Source organism: Antechinus flavipes, chromosome 3 (assembly GCF_016432865.1).
Source record: "Antechinus flavipes isolate AdamAnt ecotype Samford, QLD, Australia chromosome 3, AdamAnt_v2, whole genome shotgun sequence".
In the NCBI taxonomy this organism is placed as follows: domain Eukaryota; kingdom Metazoa; phylum Chordata; class Mammalia; order Dasyuromorphia; family Dasyuridae; genus Antechinus; species Antechinus flavipes.
The window spans coordinates 231,276,181-231,291,946 of NC_067400.1; the positions used below are offsets into that span (position 1 = coordinate 231,276,181).

The 15,766-nt window shown below is 32.1% G+C and overlaps 1 protein-coding gene across 1 annotated transcript in view; it reads right to left on the bottom strand.

The window, feature by feature from the left end:
- Positions 1–2,099: 2,099 nt before the first annotated feature.
- GABRG3 (gamma-aminobutyric acid type A receptor subunit gamma3) overlaps positions 2,100–15,766 on the bottom strand; it is a 916,890-nt gene continuing 903,223 nt past the window's right edge. Inside the window, exon 10 of the mRNA XM_051984649.1 lies at positions 2,100–2,535. Coding sequence (XP_051840609.1) covers positions 2,257–2,535 — 279 coding nt within the window. The 3' untranslated portion in view covers positions 2,100–2,256. The remainder of the gene's footprint in view (positions 2,536–15,766) is intronic.

Genomic DNA, 15,766 nt, shown 5'->3' on the forward strand with positions numbered 1-15,766 from the left:
ATACCAGCCCAAAGTCAGGAGGACCTCAGTTCAAATGTGATCTCAGACACTTAACACTCCCTAGCTGTGTGACCCTGAGCAAGTCACTTAACCCCAATTACCTCAGGAAGAAAAAAGTTGCTAGGTGAATTAACTTTTCCCCCAACAGTGGAGAACTCTATCTGGGAATTCTACCATTACAAAAATCATTCTCAACTAGACCATACTTGGTATTTCTTTCATCATTATAAAGAATAAGCTCTGTTAGTAGAAATAGTGGCATGATCAGTTGGTAAACAGAAACCACTTACTTTATGAAAGTTTATGTTAATGTAATAAAATAAATCTTGAGTCATTATACCTTGAAATATAATGAGCACTGTTCTTTATGCAGAATTAGCTTTCTACAATTAGATTCCAGGAGAGAGAAATAATATAAATAAAGTTACAGATAGTTAATAAACTTCACTTAAAACCAATATATTCAGCCTGCTTTCCACTAAACTTTGATGTTATGAGTAACAAGCAAATTACATGTTGTGTGCTTTGCTTACTAACAACCAGAGAACCATAAGAGAACAAACTGGAAAAGAGAAGAAAAACAATATTCCTGGAGACTCTTCAAACTAGTTAACCAATGCCTGAAAAACAGGCATGCTTTATCTATGTATTCATTTTTCATTATACTAGGAGTGACTTTGATGATTTTAAGCAGCCATACAAATAAGATTCAAACTTTTATCAGCACTGGTAAAACTTTGGGTATTTTACTAATAAGATGTATCCTACTGATAGTTCTTTCCTCCTTAGCCAATAGAAATGGGTTTTGCAGTAGGGACTACATCAGTTTCTTTTAAAATAACAGATTCTTTTACACTGGTTTCAATTCATATTTTATCTGATTAGGGGAAGCCCACAGTATTTTTGAGATATGTTGTTTTATTTAGGAGATTATAACCAAATGATAAAGTTTTTTTAAGGGATCACTTGAAAAATGTCTTGAGAAATACTGGTGATTAGAAACCAAGAAAGAGTTAGATAAAAATGACAAAATAAAGGTGCATTTATGTTGTACAAACCAGTTACAAATGTTAGAGTTCTCTTTGGGATGTTGCTGCTTGATTCTATTTCAAAAGTATAAAATACTTCATCTTAGCTAAAGAATATATTTATTTTTACCATTACCAGCTACACATCTTTATTTTTGTTTTGTTTAGTTTTGCATTGGTAATACTTTTAATTAAAAATAATTATATTCAGTAGTGATGGAGCAAATTTTGGCGATGAAAGCATTTCTTACCCACTATAAAATATATTTCAGAAGTGATGTGTGTGTGTTTTTAACAAGTTGAAGGAGGTACCTTGTTAACAAACAGTTGATACAAACCTTTGCTCTGTGGAAAACCACAAGCCAATTTCAATGAAACTAGTTAGATGCAATTTCCTGCTATTTGCCTTTCTGGTGAAGTAGTCTTCCTTCAGTTCAAAAAGAAAAGACAAAAATCTTTAAAATGCATTGTAAATAATGCTTTACATTATTTACTTTTTTTTTTGATTTCAATGAATGAGGGATTTTAAAAACCATACTTTTTCCTTCTCAAAGTAATAGCCCCGGAAAATGTGCATCAGAGTACATACACACACACACACACACACACACACACACACACACACATACACACACATATACCCTCCCTAATTCTGCCACCTACTTGATGTTTCATGGTTATTGAACAGCTATTAGGATTACAAAAACTTGGTTGGCATTTTGCAATAGAGAAATCCTGGGTATCATACAGTACTGCAACTCACAATGTATGTCAAACTGCAGAGTTTAAAAGTCCAACTTTTCAAATACTCCTAAACCAGAAATGTGGCTTAGCACCAGTTGATGCTAGTGCTTGGAGATGCAAGGAGAAAAGAGATAAGGAAACTGGAGGAATCTACAAATGTATCTGCCTGCAGGTCTTTTGATTTTTGTGCTGATATGAATCAACAGCTATCCCAATCTCTAAAAAATCATTTTTAAACATCACCAAATTAAGTGGAATTTAGTGAGAACTGGATATTGAAAAGTAACTATGTATTCCCCCCAAACACACCCTCAGGCACATACATAATAAAACCTTGGTGAGATCCTTTAATAATCATAGATAATAAGTTTTTATAATAGATATGAAACTGACCAGTGTCCTCCTTTGCTACTAAATATTTGCCAATGTTGAAGAAAGGAAAAAGTGTGAAAACCACTTCAGTCTTCACTGTTACTGTTTATATTTAAAGATAGAGGTATCCAACCCAGTAGACCAAGTTAAAGAGAAGGAAAGAGGTTGGGAAAAAGACTCGGGAATATGAGTCCAGCTCTGAGATATCTATGTGAATCCGTCCTTTCCGCCAGGAGCCTGATTTACATTCTTCATAGCAGCAGAAGAAGCTTTGACAGTCTTTGCCATCCAAACACTCATAGACACACGTATCTTCAAATTCCTGCCAGTACATGGAATTATTCAGAGGGATCACTGTAGGAGGTGGTCTCATATCCAGGACAGAATAGTTCTAGAAATAATTGACATAAATGAGTCAACATTAGATACATTAGACGATTTAAACAATCATGGTTTGAGTTATAGAATGACCAACAACACAGGGTAAATATGGAAACTTGCCTGCCTATGGTTAGCAGACATATTCATATTAATCAGATGCTTGGAAAACATTTATATAGTAATAGTTTGTCACATCTAGAGGGCAAACATCTAAATCTGTTATGTCCAAGATATTATTATATGAAAGATGATACAAGAGGTAATTTGGCATAATCAATAGAGGTTATTTTAGAGTTGGGAAAACTTGGGATTAAAATCTTTCAATTTGTCTCATATTTCCAGGTGACTTCTAAAATATATTAACATCTCACTGTTCCTAAACATTTCTGTGTGACTAAATGCTCAAAGTTTGCTGGTCTATTTTAGTAGTGGGAATTTCCCCATTAAGAAATTCTATTCAACAATGAATTCATATATTCATATTCATTAAAAATATCTTCATGGATCCCTTGCAAAATGAATCTACAACCCATTCATTTTTTCTGATTTGAAGTTTGCCATAATTTCTTTTAAGAACCTGAATTTTTTTTTTTTTGCTTATCTCCTAAGGCATTTAAAATAAAACAAAAATATGTCAAATAAGATCATAAAAAATATTGAACTGTCAGAAATCCTCCAAGAATGTCTGACAGGCATCTATGTTGACTCACTTTATATAATATCTATGTGTACAAAACATGATCAAAACATTCAAATTTTTGGTGAAAAAACAAAAAAAAATGAATGGAGAAACATTTTAATGATCTTTGAAAGAGACAGCTAGCTATCATTAGAATTTAAGCTTTTTGAGCTTGGAAAGAGAAAGATAGCTATCATTAGAATATAAACTCCTTGAACTTCTTTGGAACAGAAAGATAGCTTACAATATAAACTTTTTGAGGATAGCACAGAATTTGATGCAGAATGGCTGCTTATTAAATGCTTTTTGAATTGAATTCAGTGTTAATTGAGTTACTATTCATAAAACACATAATGATTCACAGGTCATAAATGTATATTATTATTATTATTGGAGCATAAATATTGCCTTGTGAATATATTATCTTTTAACAAAAATAATTATAAAATAAAATAACAACTAAAGAACACAAAAAAGCAGTAATCAGTTTGTGGGAAAGTATGTGTGATCATCTGAGCAAAAAATGCAAATACCAAACATATAAGAATTTCACTAAAATTTTAAAGAAATTATTCAATGAAGAAGAAATATCTATTATTGTCAAATCTTTACTTTGTTATTGTCAACATGTCAAACAGTTTTTGCTTCTTAATGCAAATTCACTTATGGTGGAATTGTGCATTTTCCCAAGTGGTCAAGAATACAATTTGAAATCATGAGAAACTATCACTAAATTGTTCTACTAAGAATCTAAGAGATTCTACTCCTAGGCAACTATGGAATATAGACTAATGCATTTTAATAATTCATGGTAATTCATAAAAATAAAAAGGTTTTTAAAATAAAACTAGAAATACAATACATCCCCATCAATTCGGAAATGGCTTAATCAATGCTACTACTTGAATACAATGGAATTTTATTATACCATTATTATACCAAAATAATGAATAAAATATGAAGAATTCTGAACCTGATCAAATTATTGGTATGATTATAATACATAATAAAGAAAAACCAACATAATATCCACACAATGACTATAATGATATAAACAAAGAAAACCCTAAAAACAACAAAAAAATGTTATGCTAACAGCCCATACTGTTCAGAACAAGTTATCATTAAAGTACAAATCTTTCCTTTCTAATAAACATGTTATGTAAGTAGAAAACTGCATCTGTATCAATAAAATTTTTGTTAATAAGGTTATGCTTACTTTTTTTGAAGCAATGTGTTTTGTCAAGATTTGCTTTAAAAATATTTATTTCGAAGTGCTTGCTACATTGTGACAAAATATTTCAATAATGATTGATATCATAAGTTATTTACCTGATACTTATCTCACAGTGGTTATATAGATGGATTGGAAAAAGAATTCTAGGTATTTCTGTATAAATCAAGTGGTAGGATCATCATAATAAAATTTTATGTAATTGTTTGTCAAGTCTGTTAATCCTTCAGACAGAGATGAAAAATTATTAAAGTCACATTGTTCTGCTACACATGTAAAAATGGCTTGAAAAGTAGAGTTTAGAAAATAAAACCTACCATTTTTAAGCCTTAAAAATTAGTCAGATCTTCCTATTCTTTAACTAAATGCTGTTGTCTGTCACATTTGTGCAGTCTTTATGTTGTACTGTCTGTTTATAAAACACAACTATCAAGCCTGGAATATTCATTAAATGTTCTCTACTTTGATCAAGAAGATGTCTCAAAATTATGTGCCTAAGAGACAAAAAATGGTGGAAAATTTAAGAATCAAAAAAGGTGTGTCTGTCTCTGTCTTTTTCTCTTTATTTGAAGAAAATCTTACTCAAAAGGCAATTTTCTGAATATTTCAGCAAGGTAGGTTAGAAATCAGGACTATGTTGAGATGCCAGTTCCTCTACAAGTTTAACATTTCCCAGAGTCCTTTTTCCCTTTATTTTTTCATATAGAATGTCTGAAAACATCTGAGTTTCTTAAAGAAATAATGAAGATTATCTTTCTTTTCCAAAGCTCTTTTATCACTTTTGCTTCTCAGATACAAAGTATTGAGCCATCTTTTTCTCTCCCAGTTAGGAGAGTCTGATGGAAATGCAAAAGGCTTGAAATATAGTCTATTAATATATTCTAGAGCATTATGAGGATTTAGGCAAAAGTTCGATATGCTTTGGGAGCCTCCCTGCCAATACAAACCTAGAAATATAAAACTTTTTTTTTTTTCACAAATAAAGTCAGATCTAAACAACTGGAAAATATTAATTGTTCATGGATTAGTCTGAGCCAAAATAATATAAATGATAATTCTACACAAATTAGTCAATTCCTTCATTACCACACAAATTGAGCTATCAAAATTTTATTTTATAGAGCTAGAAAAAATGATAACAAAATTCATCTGGAAGAATCTAAACTCAAGGATATCTAGGGAATGAATGAAATAAATAAATGAAATAAAATGTGAAAGAAAGTCATCTAGCTGGATCAGGTCTCAAATTGTATTATAAAATAGTAATATCAGAACAATCTGGTATTGGCTAAGAAATAGAATGGTGGATCATTGGAATAGATTAGCTACAAATTAATAAACCCAAAGATCTAAGTATTTGGAACAAAAATTCATTAGTTGACAAAAACTGCTGGGAAAACTGGAAAACAGCATGACAGAAATTAAAAACAGACCAACATCTCACATTGTATTACAAAAGAAGTTGAAAATGGGTATGTGATTTACATATAAAGGTAATAAAATAAGCAAATTAATGAGCATGGAATAGTTTATCTGTCAGATTTATGGATAAGGAAAGAATTTAGAGCAAAAGAAGACATTGAGAACATTACAAAATGTAAAATAGATTACTTTGATTATATTAAATTAAAGTATTTGCATGACCAAAACCAATGCAACCATAATTATAGGAAAGGATAAAATGGGAAACAATTTTTACAGTAAGTTTCTCTGATAAAGGACTCATTTCTTAAATATATAGAGACCCGAGTCAAATTTACAAATATACAAGTCATTTCCTAATTGATAAATAGTGAATAAATATGAAAAGGCAGTTTTCAAAGAAATCAATGGCATTTCTAATCATATAAAAAAATGCTCTAAATCACTACTGATTACAGAAATGCAAATTAAAACAGCTGTTAGGTTCACCTATCTGAGTGGCTATTATGACCAAAAAAGGAAAATATTAGCTCATTCAGGGGATTGGGAAAACTGAGACACTATTGCCCTGTTAGTGGAGTTCTGAACTGATCCAACCATTTTTGGGAGCAATTTGGATTATGCCCAAAGGGCTATAAAATGTGCATTCCATTTGATACAGCAATAACACTGCTGTGTCTGTATCCTAAAAGCAAACAAAACAGGGAAGAGGATGTATTGGTAGAAACACATTTATAGTAACTTTTTGTGGTAGCTAAGAGTTGAAAATTAAAGGGATATCCATCAATTGAGGAACTGCTAAACAAGCTGTAGTATATGATAATAATGGAACATTATTATGCTATAAAAAATGACAAGTAGGATGATTGCAGAAAAACTTGGTAAAAAATTTAAATGAACAGAAGCAGGAGAGGGCTGTACACAAAAACATTGATGCAAAACTTTGAATGACTTAGATATTCTCAGCAATATAATGACCCAAGACAAATGCCAAAGGACAAATGATGAAGCAGAATATCTGTCTCCAGAGAAAGGACTGATATTGTCTGAATACAGACTTAAGAATGCTATTTTTCCTTTACTTTATTCTCTTTTTAAAATTCTACTTGAGTTTTCTGCTACAAAATGAGTAATATGGAAATATTTTACATAATAAATCTATATATGATTGCTTACTATCTTAGGGAGGACAGGGGGAGGGATAGATATAAGGATAGAATCTGAAACTCAAAACTTTAAAGAAAAATGTTAACACATTTTAAAAAGTAAATAAAGATATAGTGAACTGGGGAAAAATCTATGTGCTAATCAATGTATTAACAACTTATATAAAATTCAAAGCCCTTACTTTCTTCATTTTGCAATGTCAAAAAGCCCTTATAATTTAGAATTCCACATAGCCTGTAGAATTCTAGTTAGAATCCTAAGATTAAAAACTGGAAAATTAAAACAAAAAATTATGCATGTATATGTAGGACTTATACCTCTTCAGTTGAGGTACTAAGTATTATTACATATTTTCAGAGTATAAAAATTGATAGAAAAAAATCTTTCCAAAATTACATAGTCTGGCAGAAGAAAATATAAGTAGGGAAACAACATTACAGAAGTGATTTTTTTTTCATCTTTCCATCAGTAATAGTATATTATAGAACAAGTAGTTAATTTCAAAATCAACAACTTTTTGGCATGGTGCCATCGTATATGCAGTGACTGAAAAACAATAATGGAATCATATTCCTTCTTTTACCTGCCTATCAATTACCTAAAGTGAAAACAAAGAAATAGTAGAAAGAAGCAAAAAGTCTACATTATTAACAAATAGGAAAATTTTTTTTTCTAAAGTTGAGGACTGGTTCTCTAAAAACTGTTTAGAATGCTCAAGATAATATTTCAAATTTTTGAAATGATAATAGCTAAAATAGATATTAAACTGACTTTTATTGAATGGCTTAATTTTTATTTGCCACAATAAACCAGAAGTAATGAAATTATATTTGACCTTCTCCTGACATTAAAACAATATAATGTGATTTATTTGAGGCTGAAGTGAAATGCTTAGGGGCATATAATAAAAGAAAAAAAATTCATAAAGTGGCAGGAAGTTTAATGAAATCAGATGATAGGAATTTCCTTACCTGAAACAAGGCAGAAGTAAGGTAAGAGATTATTTAGAATTGTTTTTATAAAGCTATATTTGAGTAATCAGGATCAATATTTTGACTGTTTCCCTCTAATTTTAATCTTTTATTAACAAGTCCTATGATTTTGTTTCAATATTGAATATCTGCAGATGTCTATGTGGACAGGAACCATTGAAAAAGCATTTGATATGATCAGCAACCTATCTTGAAAAAAACTCTATTAGGGATTGAAGGAGTCCTACCAAATTCCTTTTATGACACAGACATGGTACTGATACGTAAACCAGGTAGGTTGAAAACAGAGAAGAAAATTATAGACCAATCTCCCTAATGGATATTGATGCTAAAATCTTAAATAAAACATTAGCAAAAAGATTACAAAAAATCATCCCCAGGATAATATACTGTGACCAAGTAGGATTTATACCAGGAATGCAGGGCTGGTTCAATATTAGGAAAACTATTAGTATAATTGACTATATCAATAACCAGACAAACAAAAACCATATGATCATCTCAATAGATGCAGAAAAAGCATTTGATAAAATCCAACATCCATTCCTAATAAAAACACTTGAGAGGATAGGAATAAATGGACTTTTCCTTAAAATAGTCAGGAGCATATATTTAAAACCATCAGTAAGCATTATATGCAATGGTGAAAAACTGGAACCTTAGATCTGGAGTGAAGCAAGGTTGCCCACCATCACCATTATTATTCAATATTGTATTAGAAATGCTAGCCTCAGCAATAAGAGTCAAGAAAGAGATTAAATAAATTAGAGTAGGCAATGAGGAAACCAAACTATCACTCTTTGCAGATGATATGATGGTATACCTAGAGAACCCCAGAGATTCTACTAAAAAGCTATTAGAAATAATTCACAACTTCAGCAAAGTTTCAAGATACAAAATAAATCCCCATAAATCCTCACAATTTTTATACATCACCAACAAAATCCAACAGCAAGAGTTACAAAGAAAAATTCCATTCAAAATAACTGTTGACAGCATAAAATATTTGGGTATCTATCTATCAAAGGAAAGTCAGGAATTATATGAGCAAAATTATAAAACAAAAAACAAAACAAAACAAAACAAACAAAACAAACAAAAAAAAAAAACAACAAAAAACCTTTCCAAACAAATAAAGTCAGATTTAAATAAATTGAAAAATATTAAGTGCTCTTGGATAGGCCAAGCGAATATAATAAAGATGGCAATACTCCCTAAATTAATCTATTTATTTAGTGCTATGTCAATCAGACTTCTAATACAACAAAATTCATATAGAACAATAAAAGATCGAGAATCTCAAGGGAATTAATGAAAAAAAAATCAAATGAAGATGGCCTAGCTGTACCTGATCTAAAACTATATTATAAAGCAGCATTCACCAAAACCATTTGGCATTGGCTAAGAAATAGATTAGTTGATCAGTGGAATAGGTTAGGTTCACAAGACAGAATAGTCAACTATAGCAATCTAGTGTTTGACAAACCCAAAGATTCTAACTTTTGGGATAAGAATTCATTATTTGACAGAAACTGCTGGGATAACTGGAAATTAGTATGGCAGAAATTAGGCATGGACCCACACTTAACACCATATACCAAGATAAGATCAAAATGGGACCATGATTTAGGAATAAAGAATAAGACTATAAATAAATTAGAGGAACATAGGAGAGTTTACCTTTCAGATTTGTGGAGGAGGAAGAACTTTGTGACCAAAGATGAACTAGAGACCATTATTGATCACAAAATAGAAAATTCTGATTACATCAAATTAAAAAGTCTTTGTACAAACAAAACTAATGCAAACAAGATTAGAAGGGAAGCAACAAACTGGGAAAACATCTTCACAGTTAAAGGTTCTGATAAAGGCCTCATTTCCAAAATATATAGAGAATTGACTCTAATTTATAAGAAATCAAGCCATTCTCCAATTGGTCAAAGTATATGAACAGACAATTTTCAGATGATGAAATTGAAACTATTTCCACTCATATGAAAGAGTGTTCCAAATCACTATTGATCAGAAAAATACAAATTAACACAACTCTGAGATAGCACTACACACCTGTCAGATTGGCTAAGATGATGGGAAAAAAAATTGATGAATGTTGGAGGGAATGCAGGAAAACTGGGACACTGATGCATTGTTGGTGGAATTGTGAATACATCCAGCCATTCTGGAGAGCAATTTGGAACTATGCTCAAAAAGATATCAAACTGTACCACCCTTTGATCCAGCAGTGCTACTACTGGGCTTATACCCCAAAAAGAAGGGAAAGGGAACTGTATGTGCCAAAATGTTTGTGGCAGCCATGTTTGTAGTGGCTAGAAACTGGAAAATGAATGAATGCCCATCAATTGGAAAATGGTTGGGTAAATTATGGTATATGAATATTATGGAATATGATTGTTCTATAAGAAATGACCAGCAGGATGTATACAGAGAGGCTTGGAGAGACTTAAGTGAACTGATGCTAAGTGAAATGAGCAGAACCAGGAGATCACTATATACTTCAACAATGATACTGTATGAGCATTATTTTGATGGAAGTGGATTTCTTTGACAAAGAGAAGCTCTAACTCAGTTTCAATTGATCAATGATAGACAGAAGCAGCTACACCTAAAGAAAGAACACTGGGAAATGAATGTAAACTGTTTGCATTTTTGTTTTTCTTCCCGGGTTATTTTTACTTTCTGAATCCAATTCTTCCTGTGCAGTAAGAGAACTGTTCAGTTTTGCACACATATATTGTATCTAGGATATATTGTGACATATTTAACATGTATAAGACTGCTTGCCATCTGGGAGAAAGGGTGAAGGGAGGGAGGGAGGGGAAAAACTGGAACAGAAATGAGTGCAAGGGATAATGTTGCAAAAAAATTAACCTGGCATGGGTTCTGTCAATAAAAAGTTATAATTATTTAAAAAAGAAAAAGAAAAAAATTCTATTATTCTCTGCTCCACTTCATTTTGCACTGCAATGCCAAACTTTCCTATTATTCCAATTATCTTTTCATGTCCTACTTTAGCATTCTGATTGACATCTTTTGCAGGGTGTTATTTCTAGAAGACATCCTAAGTCATCATGGAACTGATCAACATTAGTCTCTGGCATCAGCAGTTGGAATATTGAACAATTAACCTTGGATATGAACATATGTAATTCTGTTGTTTTTAAGATTATATTCCCAATACTGTTTTTTATTCATTTTTTCACTATGAAGGTTAGACCATTTCTTTTTATTGATTTTAGCTTTTTATTTTCAAAATGTATGCATAGTTAATTTTCAACATTCACCCTTCAAAAACCTTGTGTTCCAAATGTTTTTCTTCCTCCCTTCTTCCCATCCCCTCCCATAGACTGCAAGTAGTTCAACATGTTAAACATGTACTTCTTCTATACGTACTTCCACAATTATCGTAGTGCACAAGACAGGTCAAAAAAGAAAAAAAATGAGAAGGAAAACAAAAAGCAAGCAAATAACAAAAAAGGTGAAAATATTATGTTGTGATCCATATTCAGTCCCCACAATCCTCTCTTCTGGATGCAGATGGCTCTCTCCATCTATTGGAATAGGCTTGAATTAACTCATTGGTGAGAAGAGCCACATTCATCAGAATTAATCATCACATAATTTTGTTGCTTACACCATTCTTCTAAGGGATTCTTATTCACAGCAATATACATAATGATCACTGAATAAAATTCATTCATTCCTTCCAGTTAAGTTTGCTGACATCCATGAAGTTAATGCCTAATCTTTTTTATCTCCGGTTTGATCATATCTACCTTACTTTGGTTTATACATCCTATATTCCAGATTTCTATACAATATTCATCCTTACTATAACAGACTTTCTTTTTGTCACTAGACACATTTGAAGCTAGGCTTCCTTTTGGCTTTGTTACAAACACTTTATTGGTACTGGACCTATTATAGTTGTTTTGTTCTCATCCCCAAAAATATGTTGGAAATCTTCTGATTGAGGGAGCTCATTTTCCAGTGTCACATTTTTATGATTCTAATATTGTCCATGGAGTTCTCTTGGCAAAGATACTAGAGTGGTTTTCCATTTCCTTCCAGTAGATCACTTTTTTTCAGAGCTCTCCACTATGACCTGTTTGCCTCAGGCAATTCAGAACAACATAATTCATAGTTTCATTGAGATATACAAGTCCATTTGCCATAACAAGGCAATGATCCAGCATTGGCTGTGGCTCAGATTATGGGATTCTTATTGCAAACATTTGGATTTAAAAAGGAAAGAGAAGACAAAAGCAAAAATGAAAGATATGTCCAATTAAATGAAGACTTCCAGAGAACAACAAGGAATAATGAGAATATTTTTTCTAAATGAGCAATGCAAAGAAATAGAAGAAAATTGTTGATTGGTAAAAGATATTTCTTCAAGAAAATTAAAGATATTGAGAAAACACTTCTTGGGGAAATGGGCATAATAAAAGATAAAATGTAGGAATTTAACAAATAGAAGAGATTAAGAAGTGGCAAGAATGTAGAGAAGAACTATAATAGACAGATCTCAATGTGACCAATAACCACTCTTGTGTGGTTGCTAATCTAGAGCCAGACATCTCTAGATATCCATTGTTAACAACAAAGCTATTGAAAGTGATAGATTGTCAGCTGATTTTTTTTTAATCATAAAAGATGATTCTGTTAAAATACTGTGTTAAATATGCTAGCAAATTTGGAAAATTGAACAGAAGTTACTGCATTGAAAAATATCAGGTCATATCCCAATCATGCCAAAGAATGTTTAAATTATCAAACTATTTTTATAATTTCATATTCCTGCAAGATTATGCTTAAGATTCTGCAAGCTAGACTTCAGCAATATGTAAAATAAGCATCACTAGAAGAGCAAGCTGATTTTCAAGAAGATAAAGAAACTAGGAACCAAATTGACAACATTCATTTGATCATGAAGAAAGAAACAATATATTTCTGCTTCATTGGCTACACTAAAACTTTTGACTTCATGGGTCACCAAAAAAAAATATGGCAAGTTCTCAAAGAGATGTGAGCATCAGATCATCTTTCTTGTCTCCAGGGGAAACTTTATGTAGGCCAAGAAGGAAATTAAAGCCAAATATGGAACAACTAATTAATTGGTTTAAGATTAGAAAAGGAGCTCCATAGGGCTATACCTTGTCATCTAATTCATTAGATTATATGTAGTCTACATCATGCAAAATTCCATGATGAATGAATCAAAAACCAGAAGTAGGTTTTTGTGAGAAATATCAACAATCTCAGATCTGCAAACAACTCTGATAACCCAAGTGAATAATGAAGTTTCTTGTTGACACAAAAGTGGAGAAAGTAAAAACTGGCTTAAACTTAGTATAAAAAAAAATGATCTGAGATCTTGGTAACTGATTCCATCATTTCCTGGCAAATAGAAGGAGAAGAAATGGAAGCATCATCAGATTTTATTTTCTTGGGCTCAAAGATCATTGCACTTGGTGACTGCAGTCATAAAAAAAATAAGATACTTGCTCTTTGGCAATATGGCAAATCTTGAGAGTACACTAAAAAGCGGATATATCATTTTTCTTACAAAGGACCATAAAGTCAAAGTATTGGTTTTTCTCTTAGTAATATATGACCATGAGAGTTAGTGTATAAGAAAAGATGAATGTCACACAATCAATATTTTTGAATTTTGGTTCTAGAGAACACTTCTGAGAGTCAATTAGACAGTAAGTAGACCAAATCAGTCAATACTTAAAAAAACATTATCTCAGACTTTTCACTGAAAGGTCAAATACTGTAGCTGAAATATTTTGGCCATATAATGAGAAAACAGGATTCATCAGAAAAATATCTTTGTAGGGAAAACTTGAAAGCAAAAGGGAAATGAGATAGCAGAGACAAGATGGACAGATAGAGAGATAGCTAGATAGCTAGAAATGGATATAGTGAATTTAAACTTGGAAAGACTTTAAGGAGTTATAGAGGGTAGAAGGGCCTGGAACAGTATCTTCCAGGGGTTGCAAAGAATCAAATATGACTGACTGAATGAGCAACAATAAAATTATTTTCTATCAATGCATATCAGCAATGTTAAGTCTTAGAGAATCTAAAACTAGAGAAACACTAAAGAGCTAAATAAGAAGCTCCAGGGTCACACAATCAGAGAGTATCCAAAGTATGGCTTTAACTTCATTCTTTCTTATTCTTAGGTGGATTATCTGGCCATTAATATATTGTAGAGGGCTGAAACTATTGAGTCGATGCACTGAGGTCGGGACTGCTGAGCACTTGAGGCTAACTACTGATTGGATAAAACTATGGGAATATGCTTGGAAAATGTTCCTTTCCACTATCCGTGCTGGCTCAGTGATTGGTGTATACAGAGGATTGTAGGAGGGACTAGGGGGTGGAGTAAGACTAGCCAGAGTCACTCTTTGGCGGTAGATGAGGGAGAAGGCTGTTGCAGAGATTCTGCTTCCATACTGTTCAATCCTGTGTCTAAGACCAAGAATAAAGACTTAGGACTTTTGCTTATCCTCTGATTCTGATATCTGGGGTATTCTGGCTGATTCTGAGGTATCTGGGGTGCTAACGTGGTCATCACAGTATACCATTCTGTCTCTATATTTTGGTTCCTAGATCTATTACTCTTTCTATCACATGTATGCAAACATACACAGATATATTGTGTTAGTTGTGAAAAACCATGATATGATGGTGGAGGTGATTAAAAAAAAAGTTTGATACTTCTTATGACGTTGTCCTATGTGACTATTCTTTTATATGGCAGACCATTATAGTTTTTTTTAAAAAAAGCCTCAAGAAAAATAAAATAAAAGAAAGAGAGTGACTGAGATAGTGAGAGAGCAAGAGTAAGAGGAATGAGAGAGAGCAAGAGAATGAGAGTGAGAGCAAGAGTGAGAGAGAGCACGAGAGAGAGAGAGAGAGAGAGAAAGAGAGAATGCTTCAATCTATATTCGAATAAAATTAGTTTCTTCTCTAGGTATGGATATGATTTTTCCTAAGTTTTTCATAGTAGTCATGGATCATTGTACTGCTGAGAATAGAAAGTCATTTACAGCTGATCATCCTAGAACATTACTGTTATTTTGTGGTACATAGTAATTTTATGGAAGGTTTCCCAGGTTTTTTTTCTAAGAGCATTCTGCTCATTATTTCCCATAGAAAAAATAATATTTCATGACAACCACATACCACAATTTATTCAGTCATTTCACATTTGATGGACATCCCCTCAATTTCCAACTTTTTGCCCTTAAAACTGCTATAAATATTTTTGTATATAGGTCTTTTTCCTTTTAAAAAAATCTCTTTTGTGATTCATGCCTAGTATTGGTATGGTTAGGTTAAAGGATATGCATAAATTTATAACTCTTTGGACATAAGTCATATCTTTTGATCATTTATCAATTGAGACATGGCTCTTTTTTTTTTCTTTGTAAATCTGACTCAGTTCCCTCTGTGTTTGAGAAATGAGGCCTTATAAAAGAAACTTACTTCAAAATTGCTTTTTGCAATTACTGTTGCTGTTTCCACAATTCAGTCTATTCTTTCTCTCCTTTCATCTTGTCAGTCTTCAAAAGGGTTTTGCTTCTGACCACTCCATCCCCAAAGATGCCCTCTCTTTCATCACTGTCTCCTTCCTGTATCCCATTCACCTCCTAATTTCCTGCAAAGTAACATAAATTTCTATACCCACATTGCATGTGTATATTATTTCCTC